Source organism: Oncorhynchus gorbuscha, linkage group LG03 (genome assembly GCF_021184085.1).
Source record: "Oncorhynchus gorbuscha isolate QuinsamMale2020 ecotype Even-year linkage group LG03, OgorEven_v1.0, whole genome shotgun sequence".
Taxonomy (NCBI): Eukaryota; Metazoa; Chordata; class Actinopteri; order Salmoniformes; family Salmonidae; genus Oncorhynchus; species Oncorhynchus gorbuscha.
The window spans coordinates 64,384,688-64,400,215 of NC_060175.1; the positions used below are offsets into that span (position 1 = coordinate 64,384,688).

The 15,528-nt window shown below is 43.0% G+C and overlaps 1 protein-coding gene across 7 annotated transcripts in view; it reads left to right on the forward strand.

Moving 5' to 3' along the window:
* Positions 1 to 15,528, forward strand: part of LOC124031693 (IQ motif and SEC7 domain-containing protein 1-like) — a 176,319-nt gene that overhangs the window by 108,728 nt on the left and 52,063 nt on the right. The window contains exon 1 of one of the 7 annotated variants that reach the window (XM_046343265.1): positions 1,605 to 2,511. The exons of 5 other annotated variants lie outside the window; for them this stretch is intronic. In XM_046343265.1, coding sequence (XP_046199221.1) covers positions 2,435 to 2,511 — 77 coding nt within the window. In that variant the 5' untranslated portion in view covers positions 1,605 to 2,434. Of the gene's footprint in view, positions 1 to 1,604; positions 2,512 to 5,147; positions 5,594 to 15,528 lie in introns of those variants that run through there. One more of the 7 variants, XM_046343267.1, reaches the window with a different exon arrangement.

Sequence of the window (15,528 nt, forward strand, 5' to 3'; positions counted from 1 at the left end):
AGTGTCCAGAGCATGGAGGCGCTACCAGGAGACAGGCCAGTACATCAGGAGACGTGGAGGAGGCCAACAACCCAGCAGCAGGACCGCTACATCAGGAGCAGGAGCAGGAGGAGCACTGTCAGAGCCCTGCAAAATGACCTCCAGCAGGCCACAAATGTGCATGTGTCTGCTCAAACGGTCAGAAACAGACTCCATGAGGGTGGTATGAGGGCCCGACGTCCACAGGTGGGGGTTGTGCTTACAGCCCAACACCGTGCAGGACGTTTGGCATCGGCCAGAGAACACCAACATTGGCAAATTCGCCACTGGCGCCCTGTGCTCTTCACGAATGAAAGCAGGTTCACACGGAGCACGTGACAGACGTGACAGTCTGGAGACGCCGTGGAGAACGTTCTGCTGCCTGCAACATTCTCCAGCATGACCGGTTTGGCGGTGGGTTCAGTCATGGTGTGGGGTGGCATTTCTTTGGGGGCCGCACAGGCCTCCACGTGCTCGCCAGAAGTAGCCTGACTGCCATTAGGTACCGAGATGAGATCCTCAGACCCCTTGTGAGACCATATGCTGGTGCGGTTGGCCCTGGGTTCCTCCTAATGCAAGACAATGCTAGACCTCATCTGGCTGGAGTGTGTCAGCAGTTCCTGCAAGAGGAAGGCATTGATGCTATGGACTGGCCCGCCCGTTCCCCAGACGTGAATCCAATTGAGCACATATGGGACATCATGTCCAGGAGTTGGCGGATGCTTTAGTCCAGGTCTGGGAGGAGATCCCTAAGGAGACCATCCGCCACCTCATCAGGAGCATGCCCAGGCATTGAAGGGAGGTCATACAGGCACGTGGAGGCCACACACACTACTGAGCCTCATTTTGATTTGTTTTAAGGACATTACATCAAAGTTGGATCAGCTGTAGTGTGGTTTTCCACTTTAATTTTGAGTGTGACTCCAAATCCAGACCTCCATGTGGTTAATTAATTTGATTTCCATTGATTATTTTTTCGTGTGATTTTTGTTGTCAGCACATTCAACTATGTCAAGAAAAAAGTATTTAATAAGAATATTTCATTCATTCAGATCCAGGATGTGTTATTTTAGTGTTCCCTTTATTTATTTGAGCTGTGTATATAGCCTCCAAAACATGGTTAACTATAATTTTGTTATCATGAATGGTCAGTCCTAACGTCTGAATTTGAGTGGTTACATTTCTTCAACCCTACCCTTCAGCTTTTCACTGAAACGGGCGGGGAATCGCTTTGTTGTTTCAACTGCTGATCGCTGCTTTAAAGCAACATTGCTTGCCCTGCTTCTACCTTAGAGGATTTTATTCCCAAAACAACTCAGCCCTTGTAGCCTCTGCCTATTCTGATTACAGCATGGGTGTACACTCATGCAGTCGTGGGCAATATTGTGGCCACTCCCCATCGACGACGTCGGGCCAATGAGAGCGCTTCCATTTGCAGTTTCAGTAGTACCATGGTGTTGCCCGGCAACCAGAGTCGGCACATTTCTGGGAGGTCCTGTGTGGATGGCAGCAGCTGTTATTCACTTCAGGAGAGAGAGCGAGCGAGAGAGAACATGTTAAGGTACCGAGATTGAGGGAGGAGAGACAGTTTAGTCAGAGAGGAGGAAAAGGAGGAGCAGAAGAGGGGGTCAGAGACACAGTGAGAGAGAGTGATAGAGGCAGAGGAGCCACCATCTCTTGCCTTTATCGAGAAAGTTTGCTTCTGCGACCAAAGAGGAGGAGGAAGGAGATGGAGGCAGAAGAATAGGCCATTTCTAAGCCTGGTTGAGACAGTGTCGAGCAGAGCAGAGAAGAGAGGGATGTGTGGTGTATGGAGGATTCGTCCTCTGTGCTTCTGCACTCCAACACACTACAGTACCTGTGCCTGCTGGAGCAGTGGATCTAGAGCTATGCCTCCCCACAGGCTCCCAGCCTGACACACTCTGGAGGGACGGGAACAGAGGACAGCTTGGGTGACCTGGATACGAGCTGAGCAGAGCTGAGCTGAGGCAGTCCACAGTGTGCAAGTTATTTGAGACGGATCCTGACTTCAACTGGGTTTGGGTTGATCCAAACCGATCCAAATAGGTTTTAGTTTGAATCTTGATCTAACGTTGGTGTTTGTTGAAACTCGTCCAGAGCTGTTCTGGTTCTGGCCTGCGGATGACCATAGAAGTTCTGTCGTGTTCCAAAGAGGTTTTACCGCTCAGGACCAGGACAGTTTGCCAGAAGAGGAGAAGCCATGTCTGGCAATCCACACAGTGAACAACTGGGCAACGTTTTATATCTGTAGTGCCATTATGTTTACTGGATCTGCTAACAAGAACATACCACACCTGGCACAGGAACCCACACCTGGCACCATGGACTAACCTGCTCTGAGTCGCTTTATTGTGGCATCCTGTTGATCTTTTGCAGGAGAACGTAGGAGCCAAAAATGTGGAAATTAAAGACCTTCTGTATGGATTACTGGCATGTGTTGTGTCTACATCCTCACAATACCTTTCATAAGAGGTAAGTTGACTTTAGACGAGATGTTTTTAGTATTTGTTTTGAAGTCCTGCAGGATAGGATAAGATGTGCCTGTGGATCTTTTCTTCCTGCTCTTATTAGAACACACCAAACGTCAATTAAAACTATGAGATATTGTATATAGATTCATGTTTTAGAGACAAACTGTAAAAAATGACAACAGAAGAGTGTTTAGGCATATTGCTGACTGAACATTGCTCTGGGGCCTGAGCTGACTGGGCTGCAATTGATTTCCCTGAGTGAAACTAGTTTACGGTCATTTATTTTCCTGCACTACTTGGTTAACTCACTTGGTCTCTTGGTGATGCTTGTCTACTTAATGGGGTCTAGTGTAAGGTTCTGGAGCTGCTAAGTGCTTAGGAGGAGAGAAAAGGTGTGACTTGACTCAGCATCCACTCCTCCTCCCTCTTGGTCTTCACCTTTCACCTAGTGCAGGATCTCTACAAGGTTGTTCATTCTGTTTACTGCGCTCATCAGAGCAGATTGTGAATCTGTTTTTGAGTGTTTATAACCTACACATTACAGGTTAGGAATGTATTTATGTTACTGCACAGTCTCCTTGGAATGTTATAGGATTAGATTTAATGTTGGATGATTGGATTACAACTCGGTGTTATCAGCTTAGTCGCAGAAACAAGGAGTGGGAAATACTGTTCAATCGGCTTTAAGTGAGTGCAGGGTTGGTCATTGTACTGAATCTAGAAATAGGGTTTCCTCTCAGCTTTAATATACACAACTGTACATACAGTAGGTAGTTGATGCGATAGGAAGTTGGATCCCCCGCTCACTTCTCACAAACCTATTAATTCTCTCCAATTCCCCTGAAACTCTACAGGGACTATAAAACACCCCTCATGTCGCTGACTACCTGTCACAACACGGATAGCTGTCGTTCTATATTCCAGTAGAGCTGCAGAGATTACCCCATGAATCTGTTCAGAATACACATGTTTAGCTGACACCCACAGAATAGATATGCTCTATTACAATCAAGGGGAACAATCAAGGGCTGACTGGAGATATAAATATATATATATATATATATTACACAATAAAAGCTTTACAACGTAGACTGCCGTTCCAAAGGCTATCTGACTGTCTCATGGCTGTTTCTATGTGATTTGCGTTGCTTTGTGTTTCTCTGATGCCACTTCATGCAGGAACACCCCCCCCCCCATCCCCAATGATAATCGAAACAATCATGATCAAATGTCTGTTTTCATAACTCATCTAATGACTATCACCTGCTGCAACTTCACGACTGTTGTGCTGATAATGATATACATCCCAGGCATAGCCTAGATGTGGCGTTTTACTGATGCTTTACCCATATAGTTAGTTTGATGTTGCCGACGGCGTCAGAACTGAGCTGCGTTTGGAGACATGAAAGACTGATCCAAGGCCCGTGGAACCCTCAGAATCACCTGTCACATCTATATATGCTAATGTTATTCGCTCACACACGCGCAAGCATGCACACTATGGTCATTAGTATTCAGAGTACGAGGACAAGTCCATAGTCCACATAGCAGTTTTTATACCCTAAGAATTGTGCCTCCTGCCATTTTATATTGCTGTGAATCCCCATAGGCTGTAGGTACAAGTGTCATTGTGTTGAGTTGATCCCGTGGTGTAAAGTAGCTAAGTAAAAATAAGTTGTTTTTTGGGTTGTCTGTACTTTTACTATTTTTGACTACTTTTAGTCCACTACATTCCTAAAGAAAATATGTACATTTTACTGACATACATTTTTCCTGGCTCCCAAAAGTACTCGTTACATTTTGAATGCTCTGGTAAGACAGCAATATGGTCCAATTCATGCCTACTGCCTCTGATCTGGCGGTCTCACTAAACACAAATACTGTGATTGTAAATGACGTGTTTGAGTGTGCCACTGGCTATACGCACATTTTAAAAACAAGAAAATCGTGCCGTATGATTTACTTCTGTAAGGGGTTTGATGTATAGCATTTACTTGAACTTTTTACTTGAATTTTACTTTTAGACTTTTACTCAAGCTGTATTTTACTGGGTGATTTTCACTTTTACTTGAGTCATTTTCTCTCTCTCTCTCTCTGACACTATAGTTTCTTGGAAAACATTTAGCATTACAGGGCTGTTGTTTTTTTTATTCCATTATCGAAACCTGTTATAGAAGCCAAGTAATTTATGCTTGGTCTAAAAGACTTCATTATGCTCCTAATTCCTCAGAGTCACTGGAAAGATGCGGTCATGGGGCGTAACTCGAAACATCAGCAAAGAGTTTACGGTAACATGGTTACATTGAGTTCCATGGCTTTAGTAGCTGTGTTGTTCAAGCAAGGCCACTGTAGTAACTCAAAACAGCCTCTCCCAGCTGCTGAACTGGGGCTAACCCTCCCCCCGCTTGGCCTTCCCATTGAGAGCTCTGTCATTCTTGGATATGGGCCCATGTATTACCACAGGCACATACACGGCACAGCACACAGGCATGCCTAGCCCACCTCCCGTGGCTATCACAGGCAGTCCCAGCCAGATGGGTTAGGGTGCATTGTAAGGAACGAAAAAGAAGGGGTGTCCTCCGAGAAAGGAGAGAGGGAGGGGTTGTGTAGTAGTTCACAGTGTGGGTGGAGAGCCTTTTGTTACGAGGAGGGACGCTTTTAATCTGTTAGCCTAGACATATACTGTACTGAGCCTTTACCTAACTTGGTCATCAGGCGAACTTGCTAGTCTTAGCGACTTTCTGAGTGTGGACTCGGGCAGGATAAACTGGGACAGGGAACTTCTAAGAGGCGCAGCTGAAGAAAGTGGAGCCAGAAGAGAAAGAATTCTGTGTTTTTCTATGGAAAGTAAAGGATGCGGGGTGTAATTTGTGGTCTAGTATATGGGAGTTGGTACAGTGTGTCCCACCACTGACTGTTATAGGGGGAGTTGCCACAGTTTGGTGCGTTTGGGACATTTTGAAACGTCCTCTCTGCGTGTTCCATGCTGCACATTTTTTCCCCTGCGTGTCTGGTGTCTGCAGTGATGTCACTGCCGCGTGGAATGTGATGTGGAAGTACTGCATTTCAAGCCGAACAGTAAGGTAGGAGATGATCTGTAATGACTCCTACTGCCTGGTCTGGTAAAAGACCGCAAGCGTTGGTTCACTTCTGACTGGGCCCCAAAGAGAGGGAAGCACTCCTGGAGAAATGTTACACTTCCAGGGTATTGAATATGTATCATCAGTGCCAGGCTAAATCCACACATAGACAGTAGGAGTGGCAGCAATGCAACGTGTCCTAGATTTAGCATTTACATACCCATAGTAACCCAATCATTCATTTGGAAATGAAGATGTGTTAAAATTTCGAGGCAATCCACAGGAGGAGGGCTCGTCTCAGGTAGTCCTGTGGGGTAAATTGGAATATGAGAGGACATTTTATTCAAAGGAGCAAATCTGTTCCTGAATGTCCCTACATTTAAAAAAAAAATCTTATTTTTAAAAGCCCAGTGCAGGGAAAAACTTTTTTCCTGTAGTTTTATATACATTTCCACGCTATGAGGTTGGAATAAATTATTAATGGCCTTTTTGTGTAAGAGTTGTTTGATAAGACCACATGAAATGTCAACCTGTTTTAGTAGAATGGAATTTTGGCCTCCCTGGTGATATCATATTTACGGAGTGGCTATGGATACAGAGTTTCTCTATCCCAATTTGGCCAGGCTAAAAATATGGATATTTCTGTGCATTTGTGTGTGTATATATATATATATATATATATATATATATATATATATATATATATATATATATATATATTACGTAGCTGATTGCCCACTTCGCTGCCTAAGTAGCTGCTGTGTTGAATACGCTGCTGCAGCTCCCGCCGCTCCCCCCTTGCTTGATCGCCTTTGTCTGGTCGCTGGTGTAGCCTACAAACTTCATGTTGTACACACAACTGTTCAAACTATTGCATTTCATGCCTCAGTAAGCATAATGCAGCTAGTAGACTACATGCAGCTATTTACATGTTTTACACAAAATACATTATTGGCATGTTTGTAGAAACTTTGTCAGTATTGCAATCATAAGTACAACACAAACAGGCAGTCTAGCGATTTCATGTTCTTCTTAGCTGCTGAGTTGCATGCAGCTATTTACTCACGATATCAGCATATATGGCATAATGATCTCGCCCATTTGTCAGACTTTTTTCAAAGGTTTGGAAACACCCTCAGCTGCCTAGAACATTTGGCTGTCCAGAGTTGGAAAGCAGCAGGACAGACAGTCTTATTAGCGATTTGTTAGGGTTGTGTCAATCGAATCTGGTATCAGGATAAATATGACACTGAGTCACCGAATTGTATACTATGTATTTTTTATTAGCAAAGCAATAAGTGGTAAATGCAATTTTCGTATATATGGGCTTTCTGTCCATCCCCGCAGGGCAAACAGAGAACTGACTTGTTCCTGACAAAGATATTATAATGTACTCTGATGACAGAAGTAGTTCCTGCTTCCGAGCCGGCCTGTCAGAGTAGAGACTGGGCGGGGTTTAGTCTCACCCAGCCTATCGTTGATTGTTGGCGCAGAGCTGGTCCCATCCCCTGGGCTCTCCGGCGGTCAGTCGTTGTAGTTGTGTAGAATATACAGTTATCAGGCACCTGGCTCCTGTTATCTAACAAAAGACAGTTTGTTCTCGCAACACTACGTTCTGAATGTGCCCCCCCCAACTCATTGCACAGTTCCTGTCTTCATGTTATTCTGTATTTTTCCATCATGATAAAGGCCCATGGCCCTGAAACTGTTAACAATGTCTCAAGTCAGCTATGTTGCATAACACATACAACCACACAAGCCAACAGCAGATAATATTCAATCACATATATGGTAACGGGCTATAGTGCATAACACAGAATCCTCATAGATTTAATGTTTTTTTTTTCCCAACATCATTGCAAACATTGGCTAAATTGCGCAGGAAGCAGGCAGGCCGTTAAGTACTGCTCTTTTTTTTTTGAGGAACTACAATACGGCAGCAACTATAAAGATTAGCCAACGCTGATCGTTTTTTTTCTCCTAAGAGTTTTGTCTGCATCCTGTTTGTGCAACTGCAATATCCGTGACAACCGACAGAGACGGTTGTAGCCTTCATAACATATGTTTTGGAATTATCATTCACATCGCCGCAGGCCTATTTTCTTTTCCGGTTGTTCAGAAATATGAGGCAGAGACAGGCGTAGGCTACATCATCATGGCTCAGAAGAGGGCGAGAATCACGACGGGAGTGTGAGCAGCAGCTACGTTAGAGAAACAAATGTGTGCATAAAATAACACATGAGCAGAATATGATCCGGCGGGGCGGGCGTGGGCGAAAACTCTCTATCCGTAGCCATGACCAATTAGTTAATAGACCAAATTTCTTTGCCAATAACAGCAAATGTTCTGTTTCCCCCTCCCCACTCAGACCACTCCCAGACAATCCTAGCAAAATTATTGCCTGAGAAATTGCTCTTTGTTAAGAAGCTATTTTTGTTTTAAATTAAAATGGTCAAAAAATATTCACAGTAAGGTGCCTAATTGTTACCCAGAAATGATTTGATATTGAGATAAAAAGGGCTGCATTGGACCTTTAATAGGCTCGCGTTGTGATTGGCTTATTTCGTTTACTTCTTCCTGACTTTGCACCTTTCTGTGTTTTTTTTCTGAGCCATACATCTTCTGAACCCAGTTGTGCTGATTAAATAAATAAACTGTTATCTCTCCCTCACAAGACATTGACTGACCCAGGAGTAAAATGCCTGTCTCTTCAAAACACACTGTGCTTCTGAAAAGTTTTCATTTCTCAACTTTTCTCCAGCCTCCTCCCGGAGTTGTCTCCTCTGATAAAATCTCAGACTCTGAAGCTTTCACAGGTGTCTCGTTCAAGTGGAGTTAGTCTCTGGCAGGAACAAACGGTTGTTTTGCAAGAAAGGCTAGCTAGACTGTCTGAAGTGAAGAGGCTTTTGAGGGAGTTGTTGAAAACAATGGTCTGACTGTTTGACAGTGAGAGCAGCTGAAATGACACAGTAGAAGCAAAGCAACCTGATCTGATCCGTATTCCAGGGCAGCGAGTGGAGTGGGTCACAGCAGCCATGACTTATTTACTGTGTATGTGTGTCTGGATAGCATCTCTGATGCCGAATGCTCCTGCATCCTGTCCCCAATCCAGAGGGAAAAACAAGAGATCAGGCTATTGGGTTTCATCTGAATGTGAAATCCAGTGGAGTCTACTATAGTCTCATACACTTCCTGCATCTCCAACTGTGTCTGTGTCAGTCATTGTGTCCATGTCCGTGTTTGTAACGTTGTTTGTGTCGACACTGGGGTGGAATAGGCTGAAACCGGGGTTGTTGTGACAACCCTGCCTCATGATAGACTCTAGGAAGAGCAAATGGACTAACCCAGCCCCGTGGGAAGTACAGGCCAGAATGTGGACCTGGTCTGAAGCTGTTCTGACTTAAACTGGACATCTTGACAAACAGCATCTTGACCTTCGTCTGGACCCAGAGAAGAGAGACTCCGGATTCTGCACGTTTGGTCCCTGTGTTGGTACGCTGGGTTTATGTTGACAGATCTTTTCTGGGCAGAGAGGAGACAGACGTGTGTAATGGAAAAGCTGTAACATGACGTGTCCTCCCACTGTGGTGAGTTCACTTCTGGTGTGGAACAGCTTAGACATGTCTGGGGAAATCGTTTTGGTCAGAAATGCCATTTGAGGGAGATGGTAATGAGCAGTTGTTGCCATTTTGAAGTGTGGTTGTTTTCCAGCCAACAGTATTGGACAGTTTGCTATTTGTATTTGTTGAAGTATGGATTGATCATGTTGAAAGTAGTGCGTCGTTCTCTCCCTCTCTCACACACACACACACACACACACACACACACACACACACACACACACACACACACACACACACACACACACACACACACACACACACACACACACACACACACACACACACACACACACACACACACACACACACACACACACACACACACACACACACACACACACACACACAAATTTACTCACCTGTGTTCATAATTGATTTTGCACCCAAAGTGAGCGTATTCAATTGGAAATTACACAGTATACATTGTATCCCCTAGATGTTTTCTTGTGTGACTACAGTAAATCCATTTACTGTTGGCTATGTGTGTGTGCAGTTCTTTAGCTCTATTGAATGTTGGAGTGAGTGTCCACATCTTAATAATTTAAATGTGTTACTCCCAGAGGGTAGACTGCACCTTGAACACTGAATGCATAAAAGTATAGCCCTTTCTGTGATTGCTGAGCATCAATTCTTAGAATGGTCCTTGTGCACTGCAGTTGGTCATGTGTTGTGATCAATGATTTATTTATACACTAGATTACTAATAGAGGGCACTGTGTTGAAGCCACCGTGCCTCCATCTTGGCACTCCCCCACCATTGTAAAACATTTTTGGAATGCATTTATTAATGTCTACATTCATTTTTGCCACATTTATTCTATTACAAACACCTTAATGCATACTTTTTAAATTGTCAAAATCAAAAAACGTTTTCCCAAAAGTTACATTTTTAGAGATTACTAATGTTACTGTCCCCACTACAACAACAAAAATGTAGTGCACAATTTCAATTCAATTTACATTTCAATGGTGTACCAGGTAAATTGCAGTGGTTCGAGGGGATTGGCCCATTCTATGAATTATATTTCATTGATAGCAACGTCACCCACCCTGTGTTACAAGAGCATGTTGTGAATAAGCTTTTAAATTATATCCAACTCAACCGTTCTTTTCCCATGATGAAGACATGGTCGGGTGGGGTAATGCAAAATGGGTCAACTTTTGATCTGAATGTTTTTGGCATTCAGGGCCACTTTCTGAGTACTGATAGAGTTATTGGGTGAAGATAGTCTGAGTTGTTGAAATCTCTTGTGGTAGGGCACATTACATTAGAAGTTGTTTTGCTATGGTCTTTCACACGATCCCCAATCTTTCACAATACATCAGAAGTTGTTTTGCTATGGTCTTTCACACGATCCCCATTCTTTCACAATACATCAGAAGTTGTTTTGCTACGGCAGTGAAGCTACACTCTTTCAACACGATTCCCATTCTTTCATTTTCACTTTCGGCACAGTATTCTAGTGTTGATGGCCCGAGTACACTAAGAAATGCCACAATGTACATTGACTCCTGCATATACTTCTATTTGCATGATCAGTGTAGCTCTAACTGCTGCTGCTCAAAGGCAGGCACTGCCTCCGTCTCTTCTTCTGCATCTTTCTCTAGCTGCCCTTGTGTTCTCTTACTTTTGATGTCATATTCCTTAGCATCTCGTCTCTGTGGCTGCCTGGTGGATAATGAGGGAGCGTGCTGCATTAACTTATGTAATGATGAGAGCGGGAGGGGGGGGGGACGATAGGAGAGAATAGATGAGCTCATGTTGCTGCACTGCAGCTCTCACACACACACTGCACCATATGGTTTATGCCACACGAGCGTACACACACACACACACACACACACACACACACACACACACACACACACACACACACACACACACACACACACACACACACACACACACACACACACACACACACACACACACACACACGCACCCGAAACACACACACCCGAAACACATGCACACAAAGAGTATGGTGCCACTACCTCTAGCCAGAATTAGCTACCAATTTAGCTCTACTGCAGAATCACAAGGTTGCCATCTTCTTTATCTCATTATCTGTCTTTGAATGATATGATGTGAGTGAGGTGTGTGTTTGTGTGTGTGTGTAAGGTCTGTACATAGTAGGAGCACGTGAAGAGTTGCATTCCAAAACGCTATACACTGAGTGTACAAAACACATGCTCTTTCCATGACAGACTGACCAGGTGAATCCAGGTGAAGCTATGATCCCTTATTGATGTCACTTGTTAAATCCACTTCAATCAGTGTAGATGAAAGGGAGGAGACAGGTTAAAGAATGATTTTTAGAAAGCCTTGAGACAGTTGAGACATGGATTGTGTATGTGTGCCATTCAGAGGGGGAATGGACGATACAAAAGATGTATGTGCTTTTGAACAGGGTATATTAGTAGGTGCCAGGCGCACCGGTTTGTGTTAAGAATTGCAATGCTGCTGGGTTTTTCACACTCAACATTTTCCCATGTGTATCAAGAATGGTTCACCACCCAAAGGACATCCAGCCAATTTGACACAACTGGGTTAAGCATAAGAAGATAAGTTATCTAGATTCTTCAGCTCTTAGCCATTTTTGGCCAATTTCCAACCTTCCATTCGTATGCAAAATTCTGGAGAAATTTGTGTTCAATCAGCTAAATTATTTTTTAAGTGCCAACTGTATAAAAAAAAAAAAACATCTAATCTGTTTTTTTGTGCCCAACACAGCCCAGAGACAGCCTTAGTTAATGTGGTAAATTGTCTTAGAGCAAACACAGATGCCAAACAGCTCTCTGTCCTTGTACTCTAAGATTTAAGTGCTGCATTCGACCATGCTGTCCTTAAGGACAGACTGGAGAGGTGAGTTGACCTTTCCGATCCAGTTCTAAATTGGTTTAGGAACTAAAAGTTTTTTTTTTTTGTCAGCCTAGTTGAACATAAATATCATTCGATGTTGGGTCCGGTATTGTTCAGTTTTATATATATTATGCATTGGCAGCATTATCAGAAAGCACAGCATTGATTTTCACTACTACGCAGACAATACACAACTTTTAATTTCTGTGTCACCAGAGAATTTTTAGCTCCACGGATAAATTATTGGACTGAATTAGTGATTTAAATACTTAGATGGCTCACAACTTCCTCCAGCTAAATTTTAGACAAGACCAAGATACTTATTGTTGGAGCCAAAGCACAGAGAGAATCTAGCTGCACATTTTAATTCATGGGTAATAAAGATAAAACACCAGGTAAAAAACCTAGGTGTTATTTTAGATTCTGAACAAAATTTCAAATCACACATTAGGAATGTGACCAAAATAGCTTTTTACCACCTGAGGAACATTTCCAAGGTGCTGCCGATTCTCTCTCAGGCTGATTTTATTTTATTACAAGCAGGCTTGATTCTCTCCACTGTCTGTTCTTCCCAAGAAAACCATTGGTCAACTGCAAAACATAGAGAATGGTGCAGCATGGGTACTGACCAAGACCAGACTGAGAGCACACATTACACCGGTTTTAAGGTCTCTGCACTGGCTGCCTGTGAGTTTTAGAATTCATTGAAAAAATATTCTATTGGTTTATAACTCAATCTACAATTGTGCGCCCCATTACATGTCACATGCTTTTTAGTTATGTACCCAGTAGGTTTCTCAGGTTCTCTGGCACTGACCTTTTAACTATCCCAAAGCCTAAGTCCAAGAGGTATGGAGAGGCAGCCTTTAGTTTTGCCCCCAGCCTCTCGAATAGTCTGCCAGAGAACCTGAGGGGTGCCGAAACTGTGGACATACTGTATAAAAAAGGAGATCTTAAAGCATCTTTTTAGTTTAGCTTTTTCATAGGGTGCTTTTTAGATGTTCAGTTTGTGTTATTCATAAGTTTTTTAAATATGATTGTTGTGTAGTAAATATTTCAGCTTTTATGTTCTGTGTTTTCTATTTGTTTTTTTTTCCCTGTAAAGCACACTGTTGCATTCCACGTCTGTAATGTGCTGTATAAATAAAGCTTGCATTGATTGGGAGTCAACATGGGCCAGCAACCACATTTTGGAAGGTGTTCTTAATGTGTGTGTGTGTGTGTGTGTGTGTGTGTGTGTGTGTGTGTGTGTGTGTGTGTGTGTGTGTGTGTGTGTGTGTGTGTGTGTGTGTGTGTGTGTGTGTGTGTGTGTGTGTGTGTGTGTGTGTGTGTGTGTGTGTGTGTGAGAGAGAGGAATAGAGAGAAATATTATAAAATAGCTTGACGGGCCACTGGAGTGCTTTCAGCTCTGTCTGTCTGAGAGATTGTACAAGAGAACAGTAGATCAATTACCCTGGGCCTTGGGTTAACGCTGAAGCATTACAAATTCATAGGCCAAGATTCTTGAGAGCCGGTTGATGATGGATCCTGTGCTAATAGATGTATAGTCCACATGTTGGAGGTCATCAAATAACTGAACGGATCGCCAATATTTACGCCCCATTCATTCATAGAATTGGCAAATGACATTTTTTAGACCGAGTGCGATCCTCTGAGACTACAACTATTGATTGCCCTGTTAAAGTATTCTGTAGCTTTTCATCCTGTTGTGACCTATTGATGTAGAATACTGGACTACTTCGTCAAACTTTTTTTGTGGTCAGGTGCCACAAAAAGGAACTTAGGAAAATTAAAATTGTCTCAGAACTGGGCAGCACGGCTGGCCCTTGGATGTACACAGAGAGCTAATATTAATATTATGCATGTCAATCTCTCCTGGCTGAAAGTGGAGGAGAGATTGACTTCATTACTACTTTTATTAATGAGAGGTATTGACATGCTGAATACACCGAGCTGTCTGTCTAAACTACTGGCACACAGAACAGACTATGGGAGGCACACAGTACTACATAGAGCCATGACTACATGGAACTCTATTCCACATCAAATAACTGACGCAAGCAGTGAAATTAGATTTTAAAAAACAGATTAAAAACATACCTCATGGAACAGCGGGGCCTGTGAAGCAACACAAACATAGGTACACGATAACATACGCACTATACATACACATTTAGTACTGTAGATACGTGGTCGTGTTGGAGCAGGGGCCTGACGGCACACAGTGTGTTATGAATGTATTGTAATGTTTTTAAAATTGTACAAATTGCTTTGGCAGCAGCGAATGGGGAGCCAAAATAAATACAAATATTAACAAGTTGTGGTATTTATTATTTTGGGCATGAACTAACCCTAACGCTACACTGCTGAGTATAATCAGTTTACTAGCATGGTTTCAAAGCCTACTGTTTGATCTCCATGGATGGATCCCCACATCTTTAAATTAGTACCTGCCTCTGTGAGAAATTACAGTGTTGGGACTGTTGCATGTAAATAATAATTGAAGTGTACTGTTTATCCTTCTAGGGCATTTTATGCGTTAAGGCCAAATCAAACAAACAAGCAAACGAGCGTGTACACGCTGGAATAAGAATGCACCGTAGTGAATGACAGAAAACAGACGAGCCGTGAGCGTCAACGCCGTCAAAGCGGCGTGCGCTTCAAATTAGAAAGCAAGTCTATTTTTCCTCACGTCTACGCGAAAGCAATGCTCGTTTGCGTTTCATTTGATTTGGCCTTCAGGCCTAAATCACTCTTTGACAATTATTAGGAAGTACTTCTTCTGTCAGCCTTTTCTGTTACCGTGACAACTGTGTGCAGTAGTTCCATCAGCGTTTGATGATGAGCGTGCACTGCTCACGTGCACTGCTCACGTGCACAGGTCCTCACCGTGGAGGGGCTTTTCTCAATGACAGTCATTCACATTTCCAACAAAGCCGTCTTGACACAGTGAGGCTTTTACATGTATTTCAACTGAACATGTTTTCTCAGTGGTTATTTTCTTTACTCTGTAGATATTTTTCTCAAGGACCGAGTCCTTCTCCATAGGAGAATGGATATGTTATGGATGTTTCTATAGTTAAATATAATGGGGACTTACTCCATTGCTCTCTGTCATCAAAATGACACTAAAGAAAGATCTTTAACAACTGTAGTGGGATTCATGGCCAAATATTTCAGTCAGAGACCGTAATTGGCTCAGAAACATGTCATTCGGTCTCTCATTCCCCTGTCTTGGTATTGGACTTGGAAATCAAACCATTTCTCTCTATACAGTACTGTTACTGTCAGCTTCACAATCCCCAAATGAGCTCCCCAGAGAGAGAATCTTATTCCTCCGCTCACTCCGGCTTATCCCCAAACACACTATATATATTCTCCATCTTCTCTTTCTCACTCACATTCTCCTTCATTAAGTGCAGTCGCTATTTTCACTCACTCACTTGTCAAAT